Below are 15,792 nucleotides of genomic sequence, written 5' to 3'. Positions count from 1 at the left end.
GTACAAGAGTACGGGCTGGACCGAAGACATTATAAAGCCTTCTACGACTGGACCGAGGCCCTCCTTCCGGCATTGCTCATCAACCGGCTAAGAGAAGAAACAACCCTAGCGGCCTAGTCCATCGTACGGAAGATCTGAGCCCGCAAGCTAAGCATGCTGTCCACCATGACCCCAAGATACTTGGCAGTACGAACGGTTTGGACTTTGATGGCCCCCACCCTCAAAGGCACAATGGTGTCAATCCTTTTTTTGTCAAAATCGCGATCTCGGTTTTGCTCATAGCGAGCGAGTGTTAGCTTGGTCTGACATCCATGCGTTTATGGTACGCATAACTCGGTTCAGCTTTAGCTGAGTCAGCTCAATGCTTCGTGCAGCAACGTCGTCTGCGTACCCAACCAAACCAGTTTCCTCAGGCATTTCAGACATCAGAAGGCTGTCATAAGAAACTTACCAGAGGTCTCGGCCGAGTATGCAACCTTGGGCGGCACAAGAAGTGACACTCATCGTCCGCGGGCCTTCCGTAGTGTCATACATGAGGAGGCAGAACCGGAGATAATCCTCTATGATGCACATAAACTTATGCCGGAACGTGGAAGGTGTTCTTCAGAGCGTCCAGCATACCACACCATCTCACAGAATTAAATGCGTTTCGCACATCGAGTGTACGAGCAGCACAACCCTGAACCCTACGAGAGTAGTGGTTAAAATCCTCAGATCTCACCACGGCTTGCCTCACCTCCTCAATAGCGTCAACCGTAGATCGCCACATCCTGAATCCATCCTGACGAGGGGACAGGTCCCTCGCAGCGACCACGGTTGAATTCAGCTGGGAACGGATCAACCTCTCGAGGAATTTGCCAGCCGAGTAATTTAGATCAGCGCAATCTGTAGGTGGCTCACATCATTAAGACAAATTTTATTAAAAACTTGGCTACAACTTTAACATTGGGATGGAATGTCTAATTGCTCTTTTAGCAGCAACTAAATGCTTGTCGTCATTACAGCTGTTAAACTGGCTTAAATCGCTTACAGCGTAACTTATATCAGGACGTGTACATACCGATACATACATTAAGCACCAATTAATTTTTTATGAAGACTATTTTCATTAGGTGTCTCGGATTTGGACAATTTGTGTGACTCACAAACAGGGGTGGCTAAAGAATTACATTAGCTCATTTTTAGTTTATCAATAATATCTTTGACATACGATTTTTGGTCTAATTTAATTTAACCTTCCTTTCTATTTCTAGTTACCCTCATTCCAAGGCACTCTTTAATAGCGCCAAGATCTCTCATCTTGAAATAGCAATTGCAACTTAAGTTTACTCGTTCCATCGACCGAGTTGAAAAAAAAAATCATCAACATGTAAACCAATATAACAATAAGAAAATCATTAGACTTCTGACTTCTTAATATATACATGGATCATACTTAGAGATTGACAACAGTAGTTCTGTGATTCGAGAAAGGAATGAATTTTGTCGTTCCAGCATCGAGCTGCCTGCTTAATCTCGGGAGCAGAACCTGTACCTCTTAACCTCCACTCTTTGAACTGTCAAATTAAAGTATTTACAGTTGACTTCAATGAATATATTTGTTTATTTAAATTCTTCCAATAGCTCCATAAGCATGACATAAAAACTTTACAGGCCAGTGGGGCTAAGCCACTGGCTAAGCCCTAAGGTTAAATACATAATTGAATATGCCTATATTTTAATCGAGACAAAGACGAATAAAACAAATCAAAGATCAATAAAATAGGTCCGGCCGTTCTTGAGTTAAAAGTGGTGTAACCAAAAGCATTTGTAATCTTTGGTGTAACTAACACGACTTTGTTTGTTATATATATATCGACCAACAGAGTACCCGTCCTTCGTCCTTCGTACGGGGTTGGCGTATAAGTATAAAATGCTTATTGAATAAGAATAAGAATAAGAATAAGAATCGTTTATTGCCGTTAAACATGTACATGCAATGGGCAAAGTCACATTTTTACAATATCTTAGCCTACTTAAAAATAAACAGATGTATAGGCCTAGACCTTAACACTGAATGGTAACATTGAATCGTTGAAAGTCATTTTCAAGAACTCGTTAACACTATACATGGGGTTTTCCACTAACCAATCTGACAAAACTCTCTCAAATTTACTATTACTAACTTCTTTTGCGCTATGAGGCAGTTTGTTAAACAAATTAATACTAAGAACATTGAAAGACTTGAGGGTTTTACTTAACCTACAATGTTGCCTATAAATATGATGACTAGATCTTGTGAAATGGTTGTGGATTTGGTTTGACAAAGTGAGGTTATCTAAATTCTTCTTAACATAACATAAACACACAAAAATATATACATTTATCACAGTTAAAATCTTGGCTTGTTTGAACAAGGGCCTACAGTGCTCATCAGGGTCTACATTAAATAAAATCCTCACAGCCTTTTTCTGGATCACTAAAACTTCACTTATTTTTGAACTATTGCCCCAGTACAAAATAGCATAGAGCAAAACACTATGAAAAAAAGCAAAATAACAAGATCTTAAGTAATGACTAGGTAGGCTAAATCTAAGGCGACGCAACATGTGAACAACTTTGGACAGCTTTGAACAAACCTTAGTAACATGAGTATCCCAAACTAACTTAGGATCAAGATGGACACCTAAAAGTTTAACGCTACTGTCATCATCTGCCTCTTTCGGTGCTCTTACGTCTAGAGAGAAAGTTATATTCTGTGTCTTATTCAAGTTAAGGAGAAATTTGTTAGCTGCATACCATTCAGCTGCCTCTTTAAGAACTACTTCATTCATGGTGCAACAAAGGTCATTAACATTTTTCTCGCTTCTAAAAAAGGTCGCATCATCAGCAAACATGACAGTACTAGCAGAGACATTATCAGGCAAGTTATACTCGTGCTCTGCGTTTGCAATGGGAGAGGACATACGGTTTAAGAATATGTGGTTATTTTAATTTACGGTATACTATAGTATAGCTCATCTACCATAGCCATAATGTTCTTCCACTGCTTCTAAACAATTGAAAAAAGTATAGTTCTCATTGTGTATCACAGCTTTTTGATGCTGCTTGTCATAAATGCAAAAAATAGTGCTGCGCCCTGTCGGTAAACCTTATAGATTTTTAATGCTATTGAATATCATAAAATCAGCTTGTGTAGTTAAAACGGCTAACAAAATATATGAACTAAGAGGTCGTACAGTGAACGAAAACCCTACCAAAAATATGTAATGTACAGACCACCTTTTTATATTTTCATCCTACGCTGTAAATAAAACATGTGATTGGAATTTCTTCCATTGGTCTTATTTTCTGTTTATATGCATTGTTATTACGTCACCAGCGTGACAACCACAGAATATAGATACCTAGGTACAGCAGCTAGTATTTTATAAAACTACCACTAAATCGGTATTGTGTCTTACCGTGCCACCTACGGCAATAGCTACATCCCTATAGTGGAATTCGCTAAAAACAAGTTATTTTGTGAGATAATTAAAAGACCAGCTTGGTTAAAGGTTGGTGTTTCCCTAGGGGCTTAGGGATGACAAGAATTACCTGACTACGAACAAACAGGGTTGTTTTTGCTTTCAATTAAACCTTTACAATTATCTTATTATTTTCCTTCGTACTCATTTTATTAGAGAATAAATTTAGAGATTACTTATATGCTAAGGCATATGCTTCACTTAAAGGTAAAATAGGAGATTGTTTTCATTTTATAAAATGTTTCATTTACTTTTTGTAACACATTATCATACTTATCATAAGACAATAGTCCTTTTCCGGAACCTTTTTCATATTAGCCTACTTCAAGTTAGGCCTAGAAGCACAGAAAACGTACTACTATAACCCAGAATGCCAACCGCATGGTAAAAAGCATTAAGCGGTTTGAGAGAGCTTTGCCTGTCAATCCGTAGGCAGCGCCACCAGCGTTGCTATGCTATTGGGGGACGCGGAAAGGTCGCCCCCGGAAACATCACCCCCCTACGTCATAATGACGTCAGAGACCGGGGGGTGATGTTTCCGGCCGCGGACACTCAATTTCAGTTGCAGCATGCACTCGTCGATATGACGAGTTATTTTTGAGTTTGCGTATTAATTAGATAATTATATTCACTTATCATATACAATTACCAGATTTTCTAATTACAATTGATGTTAACCGGATACGCTAACCCCGATCGTTTTCAAAATGCACACCCCGGAAAGGTCCCCCCCTGCCATGATCTCCCCCGGTATACCTGCTGTAGGGCTTGGGCTCGTGACTCGAGCCAGCTATTGTTCACAAGGGTAGAGACTGTCTTATATTACCACCGCTCGACTGAACTCACAAGAATGGGTAGGATTTGGTATTATTACGCAAATGTTGTGGATATTAAGATAAATACAAATTAACACTTTAATATTGTGCTTTCTCTAGACATTTTCCCTTAATTTTATACCTTAAATGATGTATAAATTACATATAGTTTTTTCCGTCAACGTATAAAATGTATTTGAAACACGTGGAAATGAAATAAAATGTTTATAGTATAGTACAAATTAAGTAAGGAATCAACTCGTATTAATATGAGCATGCTTAAATTGTACAATTCTTAAATTGTAAACATTGAGCAATAAATGCTGTATATGATATACATTTAAATAATTGTCTGGATTTTATGGTAAAATAAATGCATTGAGAATATTCCTGATTTGATTTTGGTGAAGGACTCTTTCCCGTAAAAAGAATTTAGAAAGTAAATATTGGTTAGTTTCTTCGGCAATAAACAGGAAAAAGCTCACACTGTTTACGTTTGCGTTGACAGAGAAGCAAGCAACAGTGTCACATTCACTTTATTTCATGACTAGCTGTAACCCGCGGGCTTTGCCCCGTTTAACTTCTTAATTTTCAAGATTATTTCGTTCGCATGGCTCAATCACGTCCTAGTTGAAGTTTGTTCGCTACGCTCACTCACCTTTAGGTTGGAGCTCGTTCGCTACGCTCACTCACCTTTAGGTTGGAGCTCGTTCGCTGCGCTCACTTGCCTTCAGGTTAGCTCGTTCGCTACGCTAACTCGCCTCCAGGTTGAAGTTCGTTCGCTACGCTCACTCACCTTTTGGTTCCAAATTAGCTGTTAGTCGTCATAAATGTAAACGAAATAATAGTGCTGCACCCTGAAGCTCACACTGTTTACGTTTGCGTTGACAGAGAAGCAAGCAACAGTGTCACATTCACTTTATTTCATGATTTCACACTGCTGATTTTAAATAACTAAATTGACATTGAAGTAGTACAGTTATTCCATGAACGGTCACCCATTGTTTTGAAAGTTACACATTTAAATCTACCTGTAGTTCGCAGAATATTAATACGTATAACTTAAAAGTTTGCAAGAGAACATAGTCCTAAGTATGGTATCCACTATTCTCAGAGTATTGATTTATGGAATTCGTCTGTAATTTGCAGACTATTAATTTCGTAGAGTACAACTGTATTTATAGCGGAAAGTATTTTTTTGTAAAATAGCTGAGACTTCCCCACTTCAGGTATCCCTCCCAAGAATACCTGAGCCAAATACGTTTGTTTAACATAGTTAAGGAAAAGTTTAGTTAGTTACTTAAGTCAGTTTCAACTTTTTACCATAATTCGTACATTAACATAATTCATAATTATCAGTGTTATCTAGCCTATGTACTTAATTAATTTGGAAGGGGTTAATTTGTGAACAGAACGCCTCATAGAGTTTTAAACAGATTTTGAAAATGTTAATGTAATTTGTAAAAAGTATACCCTGAAGTTGCACTAACAATAAAATCAGCTCAAAATATGGTAGGGGATTTTCCCCAGTGTTTTCTAGAGACCTGCTACAACGTTTCACATTTTTATAGCCCTCAAAATTTTGGTATATCGATATAGACTACACACATTCTACAAAAATTACATAACTTTCATGGCATAAACTTATAGGCCTACATACACAGATTTGATTTCAGACAAATCTTGATTTTACCCTAGGGTAGAAGTATTAGAGATGTATAGTTCAAATCTACAGATTTCCTGAATACGAAGATCAATTACGGTAGGAAAAAACAACATTTAAAATTGAAACAGTATGCGGGCAAACACCGACGATCAATATTTAAGTAACTACTTGTAACATAAATACCCCCGCCGCAGCAAACCTGCCGACTAAGCGAATTTCCATTTGTCTGAATTGATTTTCAGTTAAATATATTTTATAACATTAGGTTTAACGAGTACCTAGGTTTGCTGCTACAAGGAAACTAATAAAGTGTGTTTTTGAGTAAAATATTGATAGCTTAGTACAAAATAAATAAATTTGCCAAGTTTGATCAAAATATATCCATAAACAAGCAAACTACAACATTTGACAATATTCTCCATAAGAATAACATGGGAATTTTAAATTTACAATTTTTTTAATTTTCTCCGTTACTAATAATCGAACAAAAATACTTTTATATACTAAATTATTTGTTTTTTTAAGCTCTTTAAAAAGGTCTAAAGAGAAATCGGGAAATTTTGTGTTTTGAGGGTCAAAAGTGAGAAAAACCAATTTTTACCCCATAAAACCCCCCGTAAAGCCCCGTTCCCATGGTCCGATCGTGCTGGTTCGCGAACTCATTCAAGTTTATCCCGCTTTACACCTTTAAACCAAATTTCATCAAAATCGGACAAAAATTACTCAAGTTATCGCGTAGGGTGACAAAAAAGTCTGGAAACGGTTTAATATCTTTTTAACTAAATTCGTTAGAAAATTCAAACCTTTTACATCAACTTATATGTATGAAAACTACTTTTTGCAATCATTGCCATTATTTGACCTTCACCAGGGGACGGCCCACGAGGAGTAGGTACATAATCTTTAATGTAAGCATAGGTTGATATGCACATCATTTTAAAGGTCTGGTCAAGTGGAGTTCATTGCCGGAAACCGCGTCCAAAAAGGTTCATCCGTTACAAAATGGCAGCTGTCCAAAGTTCTTGTGAAATATACCTGCACAGGCCTTAGTATGGGCAAATACTCGTATTAAACATAAGTTTGAGAGCTTAAACTGTATTTTAAAGTCAACTAGCTCATAGAATAATAGTATTCAATCTTCAAAACAAATTTAACCGGGTTTCAGATTTCCCTGCTAATGTTGACTATGAGTATTTACCAAAACTAAGGCCTCTGCAGGTATATTCCGCAACAACTTTGAACTGCCGCCATTTTGTAACAGATGAACCTTTTTTGACGCGGTTTCCGGCAATGAACTCCACTTGACCAGACCTTTAAAATGATGTGCATATCAACCTATGCTTACATTAAAGATTATGTACCTACTCCTCATGGGCCGTCCCCTGGTGAAGGTCAAATAATGGCAATGATTGCAAAAAGTAGTTTTCATACATATAAGTTGATGTAAAAGGTTTGAATTTTCTAACGAATTTAGTTAAAAAGATATTAAACCGTTTCCAGACTTTTTTGTCACCCTGTATATAAGTCTATATATATATACATATATAAAAATTTGAACGAATGGTGTTTTTGGCCTCTGGGGACATCAAAATGAAAAAGTAAATCGGTCCCGGGTCTAGGTCTTACCGTGCCACCTACGGTAATAGCTACTTCCCTATAGGGAAATTCGCTAAAACGTCAATGACAGTTTGGAACCAGCTGTTAGTTAAAACAGCACTGAAACGACTTTAAATTATTGGCGTCGGCTGCTAGACTAAAAAAATTAATCTTAAAAAAATGAAATCATGGCATTGAAATTCCCTTCCTTTGAAAATTATATTTATTTCAACACAAAAATCACGAAAATAGCGAAAGTGGTTGATTCAGAATCCTGAAATGAAAAAAACTCTGTCACGTTTAAAAATATAATATATCACAATTAATTGCACACTCTAGTGGAAATCGATTAAACCCACCCATATGGATTCTTGCTTATCCGTTTACTTTTCCACTCTTTGCGTTTTTGTACATGCCAAGTCAAGTCTTAAAACATTATATTTAAAACAATTGTATTAAATCTTCCATAAATTACAAGAAACAGTGACTCATTCATTTTCCCCGATTCCGAATATTTGTGCACAATCTTGGCGACTTATGTTCAGTCTCCAGCATTTTGGAGGTGTTCGCAATTCAGACACACCCGTTCCCATAGTCCGATTATGCTGGTTCACGAACTCGTTCTAATAAACTTAGGCATACACGTTTGTAACAAATCTCATTAAACTCGCAGCGTTGAGTTGCCCGAGTTACCGCGCTCACGGTCACATATACAGGGTGTATTTATAAAGTCCCGGCTTAATATTTTCAAAACGGCAATAGATAAATCAATAAGATTTGGTACATAAACACCATACCTAAAAACAACGTTTTAAAGGCTGTACGTTTTCTGTCATATAATGGGGACATCCCGCAAGGAGTCAGAAGGAAATCTTAAATAAGAGCATAGGTTGATATTTACAGATAACCGTAGGCATATTCTACAACTTAGTAAAACGTTATTTTTTTTTATTAAAGCCATTTTTGATTTAGGAAACACGTTATTTTTTTTTTTGCTTTCTTTATTTGTTGTGCTCTTGGTCTTTAATGTTTACCAGGTTTATAATGATTTATTTGTTACCAATAACAATTTAAGAAAATATTTAATTATTTACTTATACATTATCTTTTACGTAGTTAAAATTACTAAGTATTTGATTTGATAATTTGAAATATTGTCAACATATTTTTCAACCTTTTCCCATATAAGAAGGCGTCCAAACACTACCAAATAGGTAAAGGTACTACAGTAGCAAAATGTGTATTTATAAAAAGAAATAAAAATAAGAATACGAAACGAAACACACAAATTTAAAGGGCGTAAGACAAAAAAACCTTCCTTATTTTTTCTTTATGCTTTTTTCTTCTTTTTGTGCTCTTGATTTTGATTTTTATATATTTTATTGTTTTAAATTATATTGTAAATGAAGTTTGTACTGTATAAACTCCTTGACACTTTGTAGAATATTAAATTTTTATTCAGTTATATTTTTGTATTTTCTTTCCATAATAGACGATTTAGTACCCATTGTATCTATTTATTTCTCAATTTAAGTACCTGTCTTCCAAACTTTGTTACAAAATCCTAAATTTGTTTTAGCGAATTTCCCCTATAGGGAATACGCTATTACCGTAGTACTCATGGTAAGACCTGGACCCGGGACCGATTTACTTTTTCGTTTTGAGGTCCCTAGATGCCAAAAACACCATCCGTTCAAATTCATAAATTTGATGAAATTTGGTACAAGCGTGTAAACCTACGTTTATTCGAACGAGTTCGCGAACCAGCATGATCGAACCAAGAGAACTGGGGTTTATGGGGGGTTTTATGGGGTAAAAATTGGGTTTTCCCATTTTTGACACTAAAAACTTAAAATTTAGCAATTTCTTTATAAACCATTTTGTAGAGCTTAAAAAAAACAAATAATTTAGTATATTGAAGCGTTAATTATGCGCCTAGAAAATTCCAAAAATTTGTATATTTAAAATTTTTATGTTATACTTAGAATAAGTAAACTGTTGTAGTTTGCTTGTTTATATATATATTTTTTTTAAATCAAATTTGGAAAATGCATTCATTTCATACTAAACTATTATCATTTTACAAAAAAAAAAAACACCTTTTTACTCTCCCTATTGCAGCAAACCTAAGTACTCGTTAAACTTTGATGGTTCAAAACTGGACCCAGATGTTCCTGATCATTGGGCTTTAAATAAATGATCCTGGCTAATGAAACAGCTGATACAGTCAGTAAAAAAGCTACACAGTCATCTCACACCATTCTACATATATTTGGGTTAAAATACGCACCAAGGTCATGGTGGAAGGAAAAAAATAGGTGTGCTATTCCTACATATTCTGACGTCACTCGGATTGCAAACATAAGATCACCTGATTGTAACTGTCAAATTAGTATGTATTTGTTTTGATTTGATTGTTATTGTTTTTATAATAATAAAAACAATAACAACCAAATCAAAACAAATAAAAACAATAACAATCAAATCAAAACAAATACATATACTAATTTGACAGTTACAATCAGGTGATCTTTTGTTTGTAATCCGAGTGACGTCAGAATATGTAGGAATAGCACACCTATGTTTTTCCTTCCACCATGACCTAGGTGGCGTCCCCATATCAATTGATATTGATATTGATATATGTTGAACTAATGTTATTTAAATAGGGAATAAATGTGATATTTACAGAGACATTTTAGCGTAAATCCAATCAGGCAAATGGAAATTCGCTTAGTCTGCAGGTTTGCTGTGGTGGCCGGCGGGGGTAATTGGCACTTTGTGATACATTGATTGGAGTATATACGAATGCCACTACCGTTTAAGCGATGTAATACAAGTTTACAGCTCAACATTTAAAATTTTGATTACATATTAAACATTTGAACTCACGTATATATTCCCCTTAGTAAATATGAAACATAATTTTGCAAACTTCAGAAGCAAAAAGGTTTTCTAAACATATACATATTATAACAAAACTAATTTATTGGTATATCAACACTGATTGCAAGTCATCTTCTCGATTTAAAGTTATTCTGATATTTTTATTATACTTTCATTATATTTTGGCTCTATTCCAGTGATATGAATCTAGCCTAGGCTGTTTCTGAATTAAGATACTTTTTGGCATAACCTTTAGAATAGTATCATTTACATATTTGTAATTACTAACAATTAATTATTTCGTTAAATTTAAGGGATTAATCCCCTAAAAGATATTATTATGTTTATTCTTATTTAATAATCTGTTTCTAATTTTCAAATTATTAATTAAATCAGGGCCAAACCTAAAGCAATGCGATTCATTTTTAATACATTTAGCAATTATTCTATTTTTAACAAATGTGTTGCTTAACAATTACCATAGGGTGTAAGGTAAGTTTACTGATGTTGATAAGTATAACTACTATTTAATGCAACAGAAAAAGTTTATACTTTACGCATTATCGTTGGTAGTTTTTTTATGAATTAAGTCTAAAAGAATCATTTTTAAAGTCAATCTTTAGTTGTCTTAGAAGTTCATACACATCTAAATCTACTGATAAATATTCCACCACAGGGTCTGCAATTTTATTCTGTGGAAAAGCTGTTGTCCAATCGACAATAATAGGCCTAATGAACGAGCGGCCGACCCTCGGCCTCAGAACAATGGACTAGGGAGGACGGGCTGACGGGCAGCAGGTAGGCTGCCGAGCAGCCCAGCCCTACTAGGGGTAGCGTTTCAGGGTGGGACGATTCCGGGGTGTACATAGATTTCCGTTTCAACTTGTTTGAATTAAAATTAATAACATAATTAGTTCGTATCAACTAGACTTTGATAAATTACTTGTCAAGCCCTTGGGGGGGTATGATTCCGGTCGCGGACATATATTTTATACCAGCTGGTTGTCTGGTATCGTGACGTCACGTTTAGCCTGGGGGGTGATGTTTCCGGGGGCGACCATTCCGGCGACCCTGCTATTGCATGGCAACGCTGGTGGCGCTGCCTACGGATTGACAGGCAAAGCTCTCTCAAACCGCTTAATGCTTTTTACCATGCGGTTGGCATTCTGGGTATAGTAGTACGTTTTCTGTGCTAGAAGGTCGTGGCATTATCACTTAGATAAAATCCATAATGATTGGCAGGACTTGAACCTTGGACCTCGGCTACCGAAGTTATCACTAGATTAGGTCACCCCTTCCTTCCCCCTCTTATTATCGGGCTTACTACTTATCGAATGAACAGCTTTCCTTTGTTTTTAATTAATAATCCACATCATCCTTAAAACCCATTGTATCCTACTGGTATAAAAAATGCACTATCAAACAAAAATACCTAATGATTATATTATATGAGGCAAGTGGCAAGTGGCTTCTAATTTCCTTTTTGCACAGATTAATTATACTCTCTCCATTGATCTAAAATAAAAAAATAAATAAATATAAATAAATAAATAAATAAGAATATTTTATGTCGTTAAGCTTTACAGCAATAGACAAAGTCCTAAATAAATTATTAACAACATTTTAAGGAAATCGTCGAAGCAGTTTTCATTTTCTTTGTGCAAGAAAGCAAGCATACATACATACAATCAAACATTGCTCATATAAGAGTATAAATAATAGATAGATAGGATAGGATAGTTTTAGTTTTGCCTATTGGGTCTGATGATGATTGGAGCCTTATCGATATCGTCGATATAGATATAGATCGTCGATATGGATATAGTAGTAGGGTAAAAATGAGAGAGCTAGCACCACCGTGTTATTAAACGGCTGAGAGAACTGGCACGGGGAGAACGTACATGGGTGAGAGAGCTGGCACGGTGAGAGAGCTGGCACACGGTGTCGAAAGTTTCCGTCGGCGTGTCGGGGTGGACGGTTGAGAGAGCTGGCACCGCGGAGGCTGGCACACGGGAAAGGTGTCGGAGGTGTGTCGGTTTGGAAGGGTGTTTGTTACCTGATGTCGGGCGTACGACAAGATGTATTATAAATATTTTTATTTAAAACTCGATTTTTAAGGTGGTAACGTTTGACTGACAAACGCTTCTCGCTTCTGCCATTTAGTGTTGAGTGTAGATAGTTTTCCAAATGTGTGGAGTAAATAGAATGTTAAATTGTTAGCCTTATGTAAGAAATAATGGATAAATAATAATATCTTAATAAATTAATTTAAAAACACTTATGGTGGACTTAAAAGCGCTTTTATGGCATGTCATTTAACGATGACGTTGTTTACCATGAAAACAATTTGTTTAATAAGGATATTTGTACATTTATATCTGAAATTCATTTATATCATAAAACTACTGTTTGTATATTTAAATAAATATTTAGCGCTGAGCTGATAATTATCCTTGATGATGCAAGGCTTATCGTGGCGTGCAAAAACTCTTGATAGGGATTATCATGGATGCAGCATTAGTTTATCAAAACATAATAATTTGCGTAACCATTACAAAGTGCAGCGTTGCAGCGTGTGTGTTTAATGACTTCCGACTGATAACGTAAATACCACGTGTGGAGGTTAAGGTCAAAGACGTCATATCTTATCAGTATATATATAGATATATAATTCGCGCACACAAAATCATTATCATCATGTCTTCCTCCAACGCGCTGACCACACCCTCCACCTGGGACGTTTCCATCGTCGAGGGATCAGGCCTGGAGAGTCTTGAAGACCTCTACATTATCTTGAAGGCAGTGTTCCCTCAACCTAATGTTCAGGTAGGAAAAAAATAAAAATATTATTGATAAAAAACTTTAGATTTATAAACGTTATACTTTATATCTTTAAAATGTTTTCAACCAAATTCACCTAAGATTCAATAGTGATGATATGTTATATCACTATCTGATAAATACACTGTATATTAAACTTATTTGCAAGTAATAATACCCTAAATTAAATAATCATACTTATGAATTAAATTATCAATGTCAATTTCTATTTTTATATCTACATTTTGAATTATGATTATTTCAAAAATGATTGCCCAAAAAACTAAATTGTCATTGTATGGAACAAGAAGGCTTTAATTTATCGTTTCATGTTCATCATTATTTTCTTTGTTAATTAATGTTTAGGTTGATTAATTATTTTTTTACCTATAAATTAAACTTATGACTAAACCTATAACTAAACTTTGATATATTTCTAGATAAGGTACAGAAGATAACAGCACTTAATTTATTTTAACACACGTTTAAAAAATATTATAAATTAATTTTATTTTACATGTTTGTTTAAGTTTGAACGGAGGGATGACCAAACATACAGAGTACGGCTGCCGTATTGTGTGAAGCTCACATCGCTCCAGGCCAGGTTTGGGGAGTATGCTGGGGCAGTGACAATAATCTCCGCTGCGGCAGACCTCACGTTGGCTCAAACCAGACGCCTGGCTGAGCTGCGCTCGAAGATCATCAATAGTAAGAGATAGTGAAAAACCATCAATTACTATAGTACAATTCATCGTAGGGACTAGCCAATTATAGAAAAATACATTTTATAATTTGAATAAGAAATGCTCCATATCATTGTCAAATATAAATTACTATTCTATTGTAATCTGTTAACGATGCAAAACTATCTTGCAACGATTAAACTCAAATTTTGTAAACCATGTAATACGTGGTACAGAGAATCTGACAATCACCCTGCAAGTAACACTCATTTAAAAAATACATTGGGCTATTTGCCAATTATTGAGACCGAGTCTGCTGCAAAATGTAGGCTTAAAACCTATTACTTAACAAATGGTGAAGGATACATCGATATAGGTAATTTTTTAAAATATCAAACGAAACCTTTGATTATTTCAAAAATTCAAGAACACCTTCTTAAGTCGAAAACTCTGAAATGTAATATTATTTTAAAATGTATCTATGCAAGAACTGAAGGAGAAGAAGATGAAATCAAAGAACTGTCATTTAAGACTGCAAACGAGCCCATACTACTAGGTACAGATCTAAACACGTATTGTAAAAACGCTTTTGATAAACTTTTAACAGAACAATCAGAACACCAAGGTAAAGGTTCAGGATGGAGTCTAAAGAGTATTATAGGGCTGGAACTAAGAATTAATAAATACTATCCATTAAGAGGATGTAAACATATATCCTTACCAGCTTTCATTGCAAACAAGAAAGCTGTTGTAAATGTAAAGAATCAGGATGATTATTGCTTCAAGTATAGTATATGGGCGAAAAATGTACCTCGTAATCCACAAAGAGTCCGCAATTATATTGATAATGCAGAAATGAATGCAGCGTATGACTGGGACTGTATTAACTATCCTGTAAAACTTAAGTCAATACCTAAATTTGAACAGATAAACAATATGTCTATAAATATATTTGGAATAGAAAAGAAACACAATAGTGAGGAATATATTGTATATCCTATTAAAGTAACAAAACAAGAAAAAGATGATCACCGTGATTTATTACTATTGAAAAATGAAACAACATCTCACTATGTGTGGATTAAAAACTTTGATAAATTAGTAAGCGCGCAAACCTCTAACCACAACGGAAGAAAATTTGTTTGTAAATCATGTTTAATCCATTTTAATGATAAACCTACCTTCGATGTACATAAACAGCTATGTAACAATCATGAACCTGTTGCTGTAGAAATGCCTAATGAAGATAATTGTAAACTTAAATTTAAAAATTTCAAACACCAACAACAAGTCCCGTACATTGTATATGCTGATTTTGAAAGTATATTAATACAAAAAAGTCCATGTAATAATTGCAATTCTTTTACCTGTAAAAATCCCAATGAATGTTGTATTAACTGTTTCCGAGTCAACTGTAAAAATTTGAATCAATGCTGTTTGAACTGTAAAAGACCGAATTGTAAGAACTCCCACACCTGCAAAACTAAACATGCTACGCAAAATCAATCTACCTCTTCAACTGTTGACTATCAAAAGCACTACCCATCAAGTTTTTGTTATTATGTTGTTTCAAGTAATGGTGAAAAATCAGAACCAGTCCTTTTTCGCGGAGAAAATGCTGTGAAGGTATTTTGCCAAAAGATCAGAGATGAAGCTCTTAAAGTGTACGAGACGTACAAAAATAAGTTGCCTATGGAGTTAACGGATGAAGAAGTGGACATGTTTGAACGTTCATCTTGCTGTCACATATGTGAAGAACAGTTTACTGCCGATAATTTAAGGGTTAGAGATCACGACCCTAATACAGGGAAATTTAGAGG

At 35.1% G+C, this 15,792-nt stretch overlaps 1 protein-coding gene across 1 annotated transcript; it reads left to right on the top strand.

Annotated features, from left to right (window-relative positions):
* Positions 1-13,140: 13,140 nt before the first annotated feature.
* On the top strand, positions 13,141-14,035 carry LOC129002021 (uncharacterized). The gene is made up of 2 exons (XM_054429514.1): positions 13,141-13,295; positions 13,820-14,035. The coding sequence occupies exons 1-2, from the start codon at positions 13,167-13,169 to the stop codon at positions 14,006-14,008; spliced, it is 318 nt and encodes a 105-aa protein (XP_054285489.1). The 5' UTR covers positions 13,141-13,166; the 3' UTR covers positions 14,009-14,035.
* The last annotated feature ends 1,757 nt before the right edge of the window (positions 14,036-15,792 follow it).

The sequence above is a fragment of the Macrosteles quadrilineatus genome, unplaced genomic scaffold (genome assembly GCF_028750875.1).
Source record: "Macrosteles quadrilineatus isolate MER2022 unplaced genomic scaffold, UCM_ALF_1.0 Scaffold_9__3_contigs__length_116548681, whole genome shotgun sequence".
Classification (NCBI taxonomy): Eukaryota; Metazoa; Arthropoda; class Insecta; order Hemiptera; family Cicadellidae; genus Macrosteles; species Macrosteles quadrilineatus.
This window is presented reverse-complemented; position numbering and strand designations above follow the sequence as displayed.

What these genes read in the sequence shown, in the direction of transcription:
- LOC129002021 (XM_054429514.1), top strand. Translation starts at nt 13,167, where the DNA reads ATGTCTTCCTCCAACGCGCTGACCACACCCTCCACCTGGGACGTTTCC. An exon ending in TCCCTCAACCTAATGTTCAG is followed by an intron (nt 13,296 to 13,819) that starts GTAGGAAAAAAA and finishes TGTTTGTTTAAG; the next exon opens with TTTGAACGGAGGGATGACCA.